The 15974-nt window shown below is 58.7% G+C and overlaps 2 protein-coding genes across 4 annotated transcripts in view; one reads left to right on the forward strand and one right to left on the reverse strand.

The window, feature by feature from the left end:
- AVIL (advillin) overlaps positions 1-15974 on the forward strand; it is a 20966-nt gene continuing 4992 nt past the window's right edge. For all 3 annotated transcript variants that reach the window (XR_012642834.1, XM_074980443.1, XM_074980444.1), the window contains exons 1-15: positions 1-3365; positions 4111-4185; positions 4972-5168; positions 5539-5647; positions 6002-6112; positions 6451-6656; positions 7097-7175; positions 7779-7877; positions 8859-9012; positions 11398-11498; positions 12335-12472; positions 12569-12727; positions 13386-13565; positions 14240-14385; positions 14486-14630. Coding sequence is in view for 2 of the 3 variants with exons in the window: in XM_074980443.1 (XP_074836544.1) it covers positions 3300-3365; positions 4111-4185; positions 4972-5168; positions 5539-5647; positions 6002-6112; positions 6451-6656; positions 7097-7175; positions 7779-7877; positions 8859-9012; positions 11398-11498; positions 12335-12472; positions 12569-12727; positions 13386-13565; positions 14240-14385; positions 14486-14630 (1965 nt within the window). In the remaining variant the exon portion in view is untranslated. The remainder of the gene's footprint in view (positions 3366-4110; positions 4186-4971; positions 5169-5538; positions 5648-6001; positions 6113-6450; positions 6657-7096; positions 7176-7778; positions 7878-8858; positions 9013-11397; positions 11499-12334; positions 12473-12568; positions 12728-13385; positions 13566-14239; positions 14386-14485; positions 14631-15974) is intronic.
- The window catches only part of TSFM (Ts translation elongation factor, mitochondrial), a 15683-nt gene continuing 15028 nt past the window's right edge, over positions 15320-15974 (reverse strand). Inside the window, exon 8 of the mRNA XM_074980446.1 lies at positions 15320-15546. The gene's annotated coding sequence lies outside the window, so the exon portion shown is untranslated. The remainder of the gene's footprint in view (positions 15547-15974) is intronic.

A 15974-nucleotide genomic window follows, 5' to 3' on the forward strand; every position in this document is an offset into this window, starting at 1 on the left:
CTGTGGCCAAGAGGCGCTTACCCCAGGCTGCTCCATGTGCCTCTCTGCATGTGGCTGTGGGGGGGAGATTCGGCATGCTGCTTTGCCCCCAGGCCAATCCTTGCAGCTCTCATTGGCCGGCTTCTAGCCAATCAGAGCTGCCATGATTGGTCTAGGGGCATGAGCAGCGCCAAATTCTCCCACCCCCAGCCATGATCTGTTTTTGAGCAGCCTCGGGCTGCAGCAGGCAGAGACCCTGCCTCGGGGTTCCTCCCTGGGCCTGGCCAGTGCTCATTTCCCGCAGGCAGCTCTGTGGGCACATTCGCTAGTGATTCCAGCCATGCGGCACACGGCGGCCTCTAGGGCAGGGAAGGGGCCCCCCAGCGCCGGGCCAATGCTGGTGACCTCCTGGCTTTAGGCAGGAGGAGCTGCTCCTGGGTCGGCAGCACAGGCCATCCTGCAGCTGTGGGCCACAGTTCCCGCTGATTTTTGCCATCCAAGGGCGGAGTAAATTTTCTGATGTTCACCGAGGCCTGTGCGGCCGTGCGCCAGCAATAGAGAGACACAAGCTGCAGCTGGGGGCACTCTGCTGATGGGCTGGGCAGGCGCTGAGTCTCTTCTGGCTGGCTGCCCAAGTGCTCAGCTTGCAGGGAACACTAGCTGCAAGGCCTGGGGTGCTTACCCCTCAGCAGCACCAGCTGGTCTGGCAGAGCTGGGGTGCTCCTGACGTGCCGGTTGCCCCTTCAGCGGGGCAGGGGCTGGAGGGGCCATGGGGAGGCCAAGCCCTCCAGTGGAGGGGGAGGTTGGGTGAGACTCCTCAAGTCTCAGGGCCCCTTTCCCTTTTCCATGGCCTGGCCCTGACTCTGGCTGTTGTTCCCTGTAAGCTGAGCACTTGGGCAGCAGCCCAGGAGAGATTCAGGTGCTGACCAGCTGACTAGCCGAGCGCCCACAGCGGGCACCATGTGTGTCTATTGCTGGTGCACGACCGCACATCCCTCAGTGCATATAACAACATTTATTCCGCATATGGATGGGAAAAAAAATGAAAGGGAACCTCGCACTGGCCTCTTGCATAGCTGCTGGTTTTGCTGCTGGCACCCGGACTCAGCTGTCAGGTTCCCCCCACCCCCAGCCATCCCTACTGCCTCCTTGCTGCAGGGCAAGGGGAGGGAGCAGCTCCTAACCCCCACGAGTCTCCTCCTGCCTCGGTTCCGTGTGCATCACTCACATGTGGTTTGTTCTTCCCCCTCTCTCCTTGAATTATTAATCAGCCAGAGCACTTCAGAGAAATCAATGGGCGTGGAAGGCAGCGGACCAGGCAGTGTGGGGTTTGGCATCTCTGACCCACCCGCAGCCGCCTGCATTGCTTTGAATAGGAACAGATAGCTGCTTTCCCTCTGCTTTGCCTATGGCAAGCCTGTGCCTGGTCTGGTGATCCCTGGCCAGGGCCCCGACAGCTGGCCCAGATGCAAACTCAGGCAAATCTAACGTGCAGGACCAGGCGTGCCGGGTGAGGGCAGCAGCGGCCTGGGGCTCCTGCCAGTGGCTGGTCCAGGGGGTGGTCTCATCATCCACTTGCAGGGGACGGCGGCGAATTCAGGTGAGGACAACTTGGGGAAGTGGAGGGGGACAACCCCCCGAATGAGCAGCCTTGGGGGACCGTCCTGCCTTGGGCTGGCTGCCCCCCTGATCTGTGGGGCACAGGGAAGCCCTGATTTCAGCCGGGCTCATGGTGCGCACAGCCAGCGAGCGGCTGCTGAATGAGAGAAGCCTGGGAAAAGCGACTGGAAACTGACTCAAGGTAGATCTCACCAGGCTGGAGGGGGTCTGAGAGCAGCCATCGCTTGCACCCGAGGCACAGGGACCGGTGCCAACCACGTCTGGCAGGGCGATGGCCAGAGGGCGCCATGCCAAGGGTGTTATCCTAGGATGGATGGTGCCTGGTGGGGAGGGGCACTCTGGGCCCAGCTGCTCACCTCGGGGGGTGGGCCTCAGCAGTAGGCACCCCCCCACCTTGTTGCAAAAGCAGAGTCCCAGCACAGGGGCGGTTAAATGCAACGGCAGGATTCGCCTGCAGCCTCAGCCCCGAAACCAGCACATTCCTGGCTAATCCAACCCAGCTGTGGTGGCCCACGGCGCCGGGGCTGGTTCCAGCATTTGGCTTCACTCAGTGAAAAGCGAGGGAGGAGGGTGGGGGTGAGCGGTTACAGTGTGGGCCGCCATGAGCCCAGCCCCTAACCCCGTCTCCTCCAGAGCCTGCAGGCAGGACAGTCGCCTCCCTGCAGTGCCAGTGTGGGTTAGAACAGAGCCACGCCCTGGCTGCACCCAGGCCAGTGGCAGTGGCTGGGCGCGATCCCTGCGGTGTTTGTAAGTATCTGCAGGGTGCTGGTGGGTCGGCTCCCTGGTGGGCGGGCCGGGTGACTCCCTGGACCCCTGTAAAGGAAGCCAGATGCTCCCAGTCCAGCCAGGCCACTAGCGCTGCCTCAGGCTCCTGTGGGGCACTGGGAGACACGCCAGGGCTTAGAAATCCGGCCGGCTCCTGAGCTGAGCAGGCAGGGCTGCGGGAGGGGAGTGCCGTGCCGAGTGGGTGTGCTGTTTGGCCTGGCTCTGGTTTGCATGGCCCAGGACCCAGCTGGGTGGATCCCACGTGGCCCAGCAGGTTCCCGCTGCTGCGGTGGGTGAGGGAGGCCTGCCTGGGCAGAGAGGAGAATTCCTCCTGAAAGGGGCCAGGGAGGCCCTCAAACCTCGGCTGGTGGGTCTTGGGGTCGGGGCTGGTGGGGAGCATCTGGTGGAGCTGGTGATCGTGTGCACCAAGGGGATGCCCCCAAACCCAGGGGCAAGCCTGTAGCATCCCTGGGGGAGGGGTGAGCCCCTGAGTTGGTGGGCGTGGGGCAGATCCCTCCATCTATGGGGCAGCTGGGGCAGGTGGGCCTCTGCCTGGGCATTGGCAGCTGAAGCTCCCAGTACCCCGCCCTTGCGTGCGCTACCCACAAGGCACTGCCACCTCTGCTGGGCCCCAGCCAGCCCTTGCGTCCCAGCCCTGGTGCATGTGAGGGTTGGTCTCCTGCTGAGCTACATGGGGGTCCCTCTCTGTGAGCGAGGAACCCTCCTGTGTCAGTTTCCCACCCCCCCAGCCCCACCCAAAGTGCACGATGCCAGGGCCTGCGTGGGGCCGGCTGCCTTTGCTTGGCTCTGCAGGGACGTGGCGGCTGTGCTCAGGCCGGTGGGGCAGGGGCTGGACTTTTGGGCTGGGCAGGGCTCCCGGCTGACTGTCCTTTCTCACCCTGCAGTTCCCTGGAACGGCCGTGGCGCGGGGCAGGATGGCTCTGAGCAGCGCGTTCAAGGCTGTGACCAACACGCCCGGCATTGTCATCTGGAGGGTGGAGGTGAGCGGGAGGGGCTGGGGTGGGTTCCCACCATGGGCTGGGCTCCCGTTACCTCCCAAGCTGAGGAGGTCTGGCCTGGGAGCCCTGCAGGGCACAGGAGGGAGGGGGCTGAGCTGGCTTAGAGGTGTGTCCAGTGGGACGCTCTGTTTTGCCTTTCCTGGGGGCTGGGGCGGTGCCCTGGCCTCAGTCCTGGGCTGGCTGTATGTTCCCGAAGGTCTCCAATGGGTGCCCGCTGGAACGAACGTTCCTCTCTGCTTCTGGTCCCAGCCTACGGTGTAGCATTGCTGGCTGCTGCCATGCTCTGCCCCAGAGGTGGCCGCAGCCCATGGTGGATGTGTAGCATTGCCATAAAGCGCTGCCGTGCTCCGCCCCAGAGGTGGCTGCAGTCAGTCATGGATATTCAGTACTTCCATAAACCGCTGGCCCCCTCCCTCCGCTGTCTCCGGTCACTGCATGCCCGTTGCAGACCAGCTGGCTAGCACTCACTCCCAGCTCTCTGGGCGTCTGTCCAGCTTCCTGCCGGCCCAGCTGGGTCCCTCCCTCCCGGTTCTTCTTTTTCCTGCCCTGTTGGGTGCATCAGGGCAGCCCCTGGGGTGGGTTTGGCAGGCACGGTGCTTTCAGTGCACCCCCTGCACCAAGGCTGAGTTGCAGGGGGGTGAGGGGCTGCTGTGAGAGCCCTGGCAGGTGCCACACTAAGGTCGGGGGGGGGGCTGCACTATCCCAATGCCCTTCTGCCTCCTCCCAGAAAATGGACCTGGTGCAGGTGCCTCCGAAATTCCACGGCAGTTTCTATGAGGGCGACTGCTACGTGCTGCTCTCGGTGAGTGCCCTCCCAGATCTGTAGAAGTCCCCGCTGGTGGGGTTCATTAATCCCCACCTCCCGACCTGCTGGGCATTGTGCCAGGTGCTGGCACTAGAAGCATCTCTGCCGCACAGGGCAGGGGGTGACAGTTGTGGGGCTCCTGGCCCCTGCTGTGCTTTACCCCTGCCGGGCCTGGGGCACACAGACAGAGCGGGGAGGCTGCTTTGCCAGGCGGAGCTGGTCCTTTTCCTTCCTCTGCCCTGGGGGAGCTGCAGAGATGGTCAAAGACCATGAAAAGCCGGAGGGGAAGGCAGCAGCAGGAATACGCAAGGCACTATTCCATGCAATGTCCCATTAACCTGTGGAACTCCCTGCCCCAGGATTCGAAGGCGATTGCACTGGGAGAGAGGATTCTGCAAGGAGGGCAAGGCAGGTCCTGCTTCGGGGCAGGCAGTGTCAAGCTGCTGGGGGCATGGGGGCAGGTAGTGTTCCCTGTAAGCTGATCAATTGGGCGGCTGCCCAGGAGAGAGTCAAGTGCTGATCAGCACAGCGCCCACAGCTGGCAGGGTGAGTTTCTATTGGTGGTGGACATCTGCACATGCCTCGGTGCATATAACAAAATTTATTCCGCCCTGGATAGAAAAACATTAGCAGGGACCCAGGTGGCAGGAAGAACTTTTCCCTCCCATGCAGGGGTGAGCCAGGGCATGTGCTGGCTGGGCTGCAGGTGTGGCTCGTCCCTGCAGGCTGGTCTGATGGGCGGGGCAGGTGCAGGGTGACGACTCAGGCTCTGTCCTGCTGCAGACCCGGCGTGCAGGCAGCGGCCTGGCCTACGACATCCACTACTGGGTGGGGCAGAGCTCCTCGCAGGACGAGCAGGGCTGTGCCGCCATCTACACCACCCAGTTGGACAACTACCTGGGCGGGTCCCCGGTGCAGCACCGCGAGGTGCAGGGCCATGAGTCAGACCTCTTCAAAGGCTACTTCAAGCAGGGCATCATGTGAGTCAATGACGGTGGTGAGGGGGGACCTGGCCCACCAATTCTCCAGCTTGGCGTGAGATTTCCCCCACTCCAGCCCCCGAGCGGGGACATCCCAGGGCTCAGAGGGAACTCCCAGCTGTGCACCCCACGCAGCCGGCGCACACCAGCCTGCAAGCGTTGCCTCACTCTGTGGCTAAGCCGCTTCCAAGCTGGGGGCGGATGGGGCTGCGCTTGCCAGGCTGAGAAGGGTCCTGGCACCTTCAGGCCTGTCCCCACTGACTCCCTGGCTGGTTGGCCCGGCCTCCCCCCGCGTGCTCCTCAGTCGCTGTTCCTGTCACCGAGCGCTTGGGCACCCAGGTGCTCACCATCCTCCCTCTCCCTGGCCCAGCTACAAGAAGGGCGGCACGGCCTCCAGGATGACGCACGTGGAGACCAACGTCTGCAACATCAAGCGCCTGCTGCGTGTCAAGGGGAGACGCAACGTCACGGCCACCGAGGTGAGCTGGGAGCTGAGCTGGCCAATGCGGCCACCACCCCTTCCTGCCCCAGCCGCCATGGCCTCCCTGCAGCCCCAGTGCCCACCTGATTCCCTGCTGCCAGCACAGCCGCTGCCATCCTGGCACGCCCTAGGCCGCTGGTCCCTGCCTGCAGGCTGGTGCAGCTGCCACCTGCCCACTGGTAAGCGCTCCTCCTCCACCCGCCTGGCTCCTGCAGTGTGGAGGCCACCCCATGGCCCTTCCCACCCCCCTGCCAATACGGCCTCTGCTCGGCCCTCCTGACTCGCCTGGCAGCTGCCTCCCTGCCCCTGCTGCCGCACCGGCAGCCCCAGCGCCTCCTCCCCATTCATTCAGGTGGAGCTGAGCTGGGACAGTTTCAACCTGGGTGACGTCTTCCTGCTGGACCTGGGCAAGTTGATTCTTCAGTGGAATGGCCCCGAGAGCAACACCAGGGAGCGGCTGAAGGTAGGACTCCCCCACCCCCTGACCCACTTGGGGTCCTGGTTCCCCCCTCTGCTGTAGGGGAGAGACGTTTTGAGCGTTCCCCTCCCCCGGGTCTGGCTCAGAACCAGGCCTGGAGGTGGGTACATGGCACGATCCCGTGGCAGGGCATTCGGCCAGGGCTGATTCCTCTGTGCTGAGACCCAGGCGAGCGTGGGAATGGGCTTCGCTTGTAACTGAGCTGCGCTTGGCCTTTGCCCGTCTAGCCAGCCAGTGCAGGAGCTCCGGGCAGGGGGCTTTCTGCGTCTGCCCCGTGCGCTGCAGGAAGCCCACGAGGGTTCTTTTGGGGTGGTCTCACCTAGGCGATGCTGCTGGCTAAGGACATCCGTGACCGCGAGCGCGGGGGACGGGCGGAGGTCCGGGTGGTGGAAGGCGACAAGGAGGCAGCCAGCCCGGAGGTGACAACGGTGCTGCAGAGTGTGCTGGGGGACAGGCCGCGGCAGATCAGACCCGGCACCCCCGATGAGGTGGTGGACCGGCACCAGAAGGCCAATGTCCTGCTCTATCGGTAAGCGGGGAGAAGGACGAGGTGGGGTGAGAGGGGACACGCGTCAGAGGCTGCATCTCGGTGGCTCCAGGGCGTCCGTCCAGCCACGTCTCCCACACAGGCCTTGACTGATCCAAATGCAACGGAGCCGGTTGGATTTTGTTTCTCGGGAGATCTTCCTTCAGCTTCCGTGGGCACGACGCCCCTACTCCTGGCACGGCCCCAAGCCCACCAGTCCACCAACTCCCTCTCCTGGATCTCCAGCAGCAGCATCGCTGGAATGGACCCTGACCACCCAGCCCCAGGCCCCAGAGAGTAGGATGAGGGGTGGGTGGGAATTGCCCCAGAGAATGTTCCCATTGGATTTCCACGGGGACTGCTCCCCTCCCCTCCCCTCCCCTCCCCTCCCCACAACATCTCCAGCTCCAATGGGAATAAACGCTCCCCTCTCCTTTCCCTAGCGTCTCGGACGCCGGAGGGAAAATGCAGGTGTTTGAAGAGGCCACCAGGCCGCTGGTGCAGGACATGTTGAGCCATGATGTGAGTGAGAGAGGAGGGCTCGTCCGGGCTTTCTCCAGATGCAGTTTAAAAACCACCCCTGAGCCCAGGCGGCTTCGCTCCTGTCACCTTGTTTGGCTGGTGGCCCATCTCCGCGCGTCCTGTCTCCCCTGTGGGCCTGGAGCCAATTGTCTGGAGTCCTCTGTAGTGGGGGTTGATGCTGCTTGGGGCAGGGGGCTGGACGGGACCTCCTGAGGTCCTGCCCAGCACTAGGATTCTATGGCTCTGTGACTCGGGGGGGGAGCGAGGTGGGGACCGATTTTCCCCTCTCCTGGCTTCTCACCCTGTCCTCTGCTGCGTCTGGCACTGGCTGCCCTCGGAGACGCGGCTGGACGGCTGTGGGGGCTGATCCAGTCTCTCAACTCCTACCTCCCTATCGATTCAGTGACTGCGGCTGGACAGTGCTGAGTGCTGGGGTGCCACCTGGGAAGCCCCCCAAACTGACACGTGGTGCATTGCAAAATGTTCCCATTGGCTCCTTCCTGCTGTAATTCTGCCCCATTCCACGCCCCCACCCCCAGAACCCTATTCGTACACGCGGCCAGCCAGCAACCTCAGTAAGTGGTTTAACCTCTTTGTCCCCAGGACTGCTACATCCTGGATCAAGGCGGGACCAAGATCTACGTCTGGAAGGGGAAGGGAGCCACTAAGGCAGAGAAGCAGACAGCCATGGCCAAAGCTCTGGTAGGACAGAGGCGGGGTCGGAGTCCCACTAACCATGATCCCCATTGGGTGGACATGTGGGGTGGAGCCAGGGAGGACCTGGCGGTGAGTTGAGGACTTGAAGCTGAAGCAGGACTCCTGACTCCTGCTGCCTGGTGGAAGCACCTTCCTGGGCATCTGTTAACAGAATGCCTGTAAAGGGTTAAACCCCAGAGAGAGGGTCACTGTGGGAAGCAGCCAGGTGAGCCAATGGGGAGAGAGGGATCCTATTTGTTTAATAGAAACAACTGCAGGCTGAGTCGTCTTTGTTCTGGGCTGGAGGAGAGAGACACTGATGAGACGAGTGATTTTAAGCAGGCTTAATCCAGTAAATATCCTGGCCCCATCATAATCAGCCCATAGACATGTAAACTGAAAGGATGTGTTTAGTTAGACGCAATCAGGTTAATTTTATTGTGGGTTTGGTGTGGGACTGCTCAGGCTGGTTGATGACTTTTCCCCTGTACTCTGTAACTTCTAAGCTGAATGCCAGGGAAGTAATTCTCTGTGCTCTAGCCATAATGTTTTGCGTTGCTTTATTATACCCAGCAACCAAGTATGCTTATTTACTTTTCACCTCGTTTGGTTAATAAATTACTTTTTTAAGGCAACGATTTGATGTCTGCATCAGTGGCTTTTTTCATGCCTAGACTAAAGGGTCAGCTATCAGATTACAGCTCTTTGTTTCCAAATCTTTCCTAAGGGAGGGTTAAGAGCTTGGGGTTTACCCCACAGGGCACTATCCAAGTCTATCTTCTTGGATTTTAAAGTGGCGGGGGGGTTTCACTTGGTGGTAGCAGCAGCGACTACCTCCCAGGATCGGGGAATCAGTGACCCTGGGGGACTTGTTTAAGCAGCGCCTATAAAAGCAAGGGACGTGTTGAGGTTTTGGAGCTCGGAGTGTCAGAGTGGGGAACCAGCCCTGACAACTCCAGACCACGCCACTGACCTTGCTGCTTTTAGGAGTTCATCAACATGAAGGGCTACCCCTACAGCACCAACGTGGAGACCGTCCACGATGGCGCCGAGTCTGCCATGTTCAAGCAGCTGTTCCAGAAGTGGACTGTCCGGGACCAGACGGTGGGGCTGGGCAAAGCCCACAGCATTGGCAAAACGGGTAAGGAAGAGCCTCCTTGCTCCTGGAGCTAGAGCTGCAGGCGACTGTCTTCCTCTGAGCCCACAGGGTGAAGCTGGCGACCTGTCCACAGGGAGACTTGGGGGCTTGAGACCCGGGGCCTGTGTGATGGTTTCCTAAGCCAGTGGGTCCCAAGCATTGCAGGAACACAGCGCACTTCAAGGAGACAAACACATCCACGGCACGCCCGCTTTCTTCAGCTGAATCAATTGCTCAGAAACGTCACCCCTCCCCGCTGGCCTGTTGGAGCCTGCACACAGCATTTAAACTGCTGGTCCAACAGGTTCCTACCCTCCATCCCTCCCTTCTACCCCTCTTGCCACAGCAGGGAACACGGGCAGGCGCCCCGGCAGCCCATTCAGGCTGGGAACCAGCATTTCGGCCGCCTCTCGGCATGAATGGGCTCTGGCAGGGTCGGCATTTCAGAGCCACCTCATGGGGAGGAAATTAACCAACCCCACACCAGTTGGGACTCAGGCAGCCTTGCTGCTTGAGTTTCAGCTGGTGCAGGGTGGTCACTTTCCCCGGACAGTGGTTCTGCGGCAAGGGGAAATTGACGCACTCTCAGGGCATGCTTGGACAGTTCTCAGGGCACACCAGTGTGCCGCAGAGTTCTGGCTGAGAACCACTGTCCTAAGTTATCCTCTCACTCCTCATGCCAAGGTCTCAGTGATGGATGGGAGGGCTACTGCCCTCTTCTAGCCTTCCCAGCTATTCAGTTAACTAAATGCCCTGTGAAAGGTTAAACCCAGAGAGAGCAGGTCCCTGAAAATCTCTTAATGTCTAAGTTATTAAATATATTAAAACATAAGTCCTGGCTCTGCTGGTGCGGCTGCCGCTGTTGCTTTCTTCCTCTCGCGAGCATCAATGAGGCGTACGCGTCGCTGCTCTTCAAAGTTGTCATATGCGTGTCGTACGAGAGCATGCCAGCCTGGTCGGTCTTTTGCACGCTGCTCTAGCTGATCTGGTTTTAAACCAGCATGAGCAATGTTGGCCTTCACCCAGTCTTAATACCTCTTGCGAGGCCGACCTGGATTCCTTTTGCCCTGGGAGAGTCCACCCTAGAGGAGTTGCTTAGGGATTCAGGACAATTCCCTTGCCTCCACTGTGAACGCCCATGCCGTTCAAAGCTTGGACTCCTCATCCACGTGCAAGTCCACAACCGATGAGCCTGGGCAAGCTCAAAACGTCTTTGTCAGACACGACGGGACTGCCTACTACTGAAACAGAAGTCCTTGCAAGATGAAGGCGTAGCTTGGCTTCAGTGTTTTAAAACTGAGTAAAATGCAGAAAGGAAGCAATTAGAGCTGGGGAAAACTAAATATTTTTTAAAAAGTTAATAATTTAGATGTAACCATTAAGGATGGTGTTGTTAATATACAGTTATTATGTATGTTTGTTGCTCTTATCTTGAAAAGTCACTTACACAAACAAGTATAATTTATATTTATTACACTTTTAATTAATCTTTGCATGAAGAGTGGAGAACGAGCAATGTTAGAATTGGGCAAGGGGTAAATAACTAGGGAAGTGCTGGCAGGCAGCCAGGTGAGCCAAGGGGAAGAGAGTGTAAGATCTGAATTGGAAGCAGTAACCTGCCACAGCTGTCTTAGTGTGGCTGGAGGGGAGAGATGGAGGAAATGAGTCAGGAACCAGGTAAGTTTTTTCTGAAATATTCATAGCTTGTAAGGGCTGAACGTTGCAGCACCGGATATAGAAAGCGGATGTTTCAGATGTGATCAGGCTGTTTTTTTCAGTTTTGGGTTTGCTTTGTGGGACTTCTCTGGCTGATTTATGTGCACCCCCATACACTGTTACTTGTCAACCGAGTCCTAGGGAAGCCATTCGCTCGACTTTAACCTACACCTTTTTTTAGTTGCTCTGCAACACTTTGCAGCTAGGTGTTCTCACAAAGAGGTCATCTTTGTTTTGGTAATAAATCACCTTTTTAAGCCACTGGGCTGTTTCCTGCATCCTAGAAGGCAGGTGCCTGCCCCTGAGAGGTCAGCTGTTAAGAAATTGCTGTTTGTTTTCATGTTCTCTCCCAAGGGAGGGTTAAGAGCTTAGAGTTACCCGCACGGGGACTTCCCAGGTGTGACTTCCTGGGCTCTCAAAGGGGCTTCTGCACGTGGGTGGTGGCAGTGGCTCACCTGGGTCAGAGAATCAGTGATCTTAGAGTTGTCTTTTTTTTAAGCAGAAGCCTTTTGTGGCAGGGCACTTTAAAGCCTCTGGTGGGTCCTCACCTTCCACACTCGAAGCGCCAGGGTGGGGCTGAGCCTTGACACAGGGTATACGCTGGGGGCTAAAAGCCAGACACCGCTGCCTTTTGCCGGGCTGTTTACCAAACCCCGCTGCTTTCCTATGCAGCCAAAGTCAGCCAGGAGAAGTTCGATGTCACGCTTCTGCACGCTCAGCCTGAGCTGGCTGCCCAGGAGAGGATGGTGGACAACGGGGAAGGGAAGGTGGAGGTATGAGATGTGAGGTGCACTAAAGCCAGATGTTTCCCTGGCAGGGCCAGCGTCGCTCATGGTTGCAGGCAGGAGGCCCCTCTACCTTGCTGGGATTGAGGGATCCAGGCCCCTCTGCTCCCTGGGGTGCAGCCCAGGGCCCAAACCAGCAAGCCACAGCACACAGGAAGATGCCACATTGTTCACGTACCCGAGTGGCTTGTGGCAGCTCTGGGGCGCCCTGTCCAGCCTTGAGCAGGCCCTTGGTGCCGATCCAAGACTGTTGGGCTGATCTCAGAGCAGAGCTGTGCACAGGAGCTAAAAATAGGTCCGTTTTGGGAGGGGCACCTTCCATGCACCCCCCCCCGCCCGACGCCCGCCAGGGAAGCTGGCTATCCCTGCACCAGAAGACTTCATCCTCCCTGCTGTGGCCCTAGGACCACTCACGCTTCCCCTGCAGCTGGAGGAATTCAATCCCGTCCACCCCCACAGCCCCCCCCCCATAGGCCCCTCAGTGCTGTCATATCCCACCCGGGCTGGGCTGGCGGAACTGGCTCCCCCCACCCTAGCCCCAGAGAAGTTCTGTGCCCAGCGATTGGGGTGGCCACACCTCCTGCTCGCCCCCATGTCCCTGCCCCACTGGGGAGCCTGTGTCTGGCCAATTTCCCCCAAGGAGCAGGGCCGGGGCTTCTCCACTGGCCTGATGCTAACGATCAGCAAAGCTCCCTGTGAGCCTCTGGAGGGCGGGGGTTCTGCGTGTAATGCCCGTTCCAAAGACCATCCTCAGCCCGGAGCTCCCACCTGCCCAGCACTACGATGCACATGGTAACGTCGCTTTTCTTGCATGGTTGCACTAGGTCTGGCGGATTGAGAACCTGGAGCTGGCGCTGGTGGAAGACCAATGGCATGGCTTCTTCTACAGTGGCGACTGCTACCTGGTCCTTTACACCTATGCTGTGAACCACCGGCCCCGCTACATCCTGTATATCTGGCAGGTAACTGGTGCTCCTTCTCTGCTGACCTGTGAGCTGTTGGGGGCCATGGAGACTGCCGGGTGGCTGTTCTGAGCTGGCTCCTCTGTGCATGCCCAGGGGCGCCATGCCACACAGGATGAGCTGGCTGCCTCTGCGTACCAGGCGGTGGAAGTGGACCGGCAGTTCAACGGGGAGCCGGTGCAGGTGCGCGTGAGCATGGGCAAGGAGCCGCGTCACTTCCTGGCCATCTTCAAAGGGAAGCTCGTCATTGCTGAGGTACGGCAGGACTGGGGGAAGGGGAGGCGACCTAAGCTGGAAGGGCAGGAGAGGCTGGGCTTGATTTTCCAGCCACTGGGGCAGTTGCTCTTTAAACTAGAGGCCGCTGCCAAGATTAAGGCTCCTTTGCACCAGGGGCTGTACAAATGCAGAGCTGGAGGCAGCCCTTACCCTGCAAAAGCGCCATCTAAACAGACAACTGCCGGGAGGGGAAACTGAGTCATGGAGTGGTGAAGAGACTTGACCAAGGTTACCCGGTAGATAAGTGGCGGAGCTGGAGGTGTGGAATCCAGGTGCCCCACACCCCAGGCCCGACTACCTCAGTGACAGGATGTGGACTCTTTCCCCTCCCTTCGTCCCCCCAGCCACACACACTACCTTGTTGCTGGAGTTAGGTAGCACCAGACACGCGCAGAAGCTATACTGATCCTGGGCTGCCTCGTTTCACTCATATTTCTCATCCTGCCTTCCTACCAGTGGGGCTCAGCTGGCACCTTCCCACCTGGCATGTCCTCCCTAACCTCTGCAGCACCAGGTTCTCCTGTTAGCTCTCTCCTTCCTCTGCACAGGCCTGTCCCTGCACATCTTAGCTGGAACCACTGGGTCTGGGGCTCATGCTCAGCCCTTGGGCCCCGTTCCCCAACACCCCTCTCTCTAGGGCGGGACATCCAGGAAAAGCGGCACTGAACCAGAGCCCTCCATGAGGCTCTTCCAGATTCATGGAACTGACCAGTGCAACACCAAGGCTGTGGAAGTCCCATCTTCTGCCTCTTCACTCAACTCCAATGATGTTTTCCTGCTCTGGACCACGACCGAGCACTACCTGTGGTATGGCAAGGTAAGGGGCAGCCTGGCACAGGTGGGCTTTCCTCCCCCTTCACTGTGTGCCGATGCCGCCGATCACCGCACATTGTGACCAAACGGGGTACGTGAGGGTTTTATTCCCCTGCTTAGGCTGCAAGTGGTTCCTACTGTCCTGTAGTAACACCAGGTGTGTGCCTCAGTTTCCCCGGGCACAGCATCAGCGCATAGTGGTGATGGGAGGTTCAATGTGATGACTTCTCACATGTAGGCAATGGGTCTCCATGGCCTTTGAAACATAGGCAACCAGGTGACCCCTTTCTTTCCTGGCAAACGGGGCAAAGGCAGGCAGGGGGGCAGCCGGTTTGAATTGGAACTGGGCTATGGGGTGGGGCAGTTTTGTCCAGCTGGAGTAGGAGGAAGGGGAGGCCAAGGCTCAGCTCGGGGACCCCCTCTGGGCCCCGCTCCCTAAGAGGGATAGTTCTGATGCCTTCTGGTTTCTGTGCTGACAAGTCTGTTCTTTGCTGTGTCCCTGTCCCCGGATGATAAACCTTCTGTTCTCCCGGCTGAATGAGAGTCACATCTGACTGAGGATGGGGGGCAGGGCCTGGTGAACCCCACACTCCACGACAGAGGTCACAAGTGGGACTTTGGGGATTTTATCCCGCGACACATGTACAGCGGATGACAGCTTTTCTCCTTGGCCGCCAGGGCTCCAGTGGGGACGAGCGGGAAATGGCAAAGCAGCTGGCGAGCGCCCTCTGCGACAACACCCAGGAAATGGTGGCTGAGGGGCAGGAACCGGCAGTGTTCTGGGGACTGCTGGGCGGCAAAGCCCCGTACGCCAGTGACAAAAGGTACCAGGGCGCAGAGTGGGAAGCTCCCACGCTCCCCGCCCGTCCCCCAGCCAGCAAGGTCTCAGCCCGTGAGCCTGGCTGAAGACACTGTGTGTTCCAGACTCCAGCAGGAGGTTCCAGATCACCCGCCCCGGCTCTTCGAGTGCTCCAACAAGACAGGGCGCTTCGCGGTGACGGAAGTGACCGACTTCAGCCAGGACGACTTGAGCGAAAGTGATGTCATGCTGCTTGACACGTGGGACCAGGTGCGTTCGGAGAGGAAAAGCCCCCCGAGGCCCTGCTCGCGCCACCCCACACAGGAGCTGCCAGGAAAATCCCAGGGCTGTGGGTTTGCCAATTAAAGCCACAGCAGCTGTTCCAGTAGCTGAAGGGAGACGACGGCTCGGGACTAAGAGGGGCCTGGTAGCCCCCCCCCCGGGGAACTTGGAGCTGGACGAGGGGGATGCAGGTTGGATGTTAGAATAGAACACGAGAACTGGAAAGAACCTCGAGAGGCCATTGAGTCCAGTCCCCTGCCCTCATGGCAGGACCAGGTACCATCTTGCTAGACCATCCCTGTTGGATATGTATCCAACCTGCTTTTAAATATCTCCAATGACGGAGATTCCACAACCTCCCCAGGCAATTTATTCCAGGCAATTTAACCAGCCTGACAGTTTGGCCATCAGGAGACATTTCCTATCTCGACCTTCCTTCCTGTAACTTAAGCCCATTGCTTCTTGTCCTATTTTCAGAGGCTGAGAATAATTTTTCTCCCTCCTCCTCGCACAGGTTGAACCTCTCTAACCCAGAACTCTCTCTCCCGGCAACATCCATAATCCGTCCCGAGTTGAGTTAGCTGGATATCTATTTTGCATGGGCATGGCCAAATTTCATATTGCCCCACAAAACAAAAAAGCAGTCCTGGAGCACCTTAAAGACGAACAATATAATTTATTAGGAGATGAGCTTTCGTGGGACAGGCCCACTTCTTCAGCCCCACAAAGTTTCTTTCCAGCTGCCAGTCTGGGCTCTCAGGGTTTTGGGCTGTTATTGAGTTGTAACTTTACCCCTAAATGTCTTCTAAGTGCCCAATAAGCAGTGGAAGCGTTGGTAATGGGCTAGACAATATTGACCTTCCACGATCCAGCAAATTCTCTTTTCTGGCACCAGTCGGGTCTGCTGGATGAGAGAGGTGAAAACTGTTACACCCTTTCAGGTCAGTGAAAGCTGCAATCATGTTCCTTCTCAGTGTTCTCTTTTCCAAACTAAACAAGCCCACGTCTTTTAATCTTCTCTCATAGGTCATATTTTCTAGACCGTTAATCGTTTTAGTTGCTCTTCTCTGGACCCTTTCCCAATTCTCCCCATCTTTCCTGAAATGTGGGGCCCAGCACCAAAAAGGGCATTGGTTGAGCTCTGCGTAGGGGAGAGCCCTGGGGGTCAGGACTAAAGGAGCTGCACGTGCAGAGCTGAGTAGGAGAACTTTGCATTAAATCTCTTCATGCCAGGCCAAGTGCTTATCCCGGCAGATCAGTTTCATAAGCACGGAAATTCACCTGCCTTTTTCCTGCCTGTCTCCTGAGCCGGATCTAGGAAATAGCTGAACT

Source organism: Carettochelys insculpta, chromosome 29 (assembly GCF_033958435.1).
Source record: "Carettochelys insculpta isolate YL-2023 chromosome 29, ASM3395843v1, whole genome shotgun sequence".
Taxonomy (NCBI): domain Eukaryota; kingdom Metazoa; phylum Chordata; order Testudines; family Carettochelyidae; genus Carettochelys; species Carettochelys insculpta.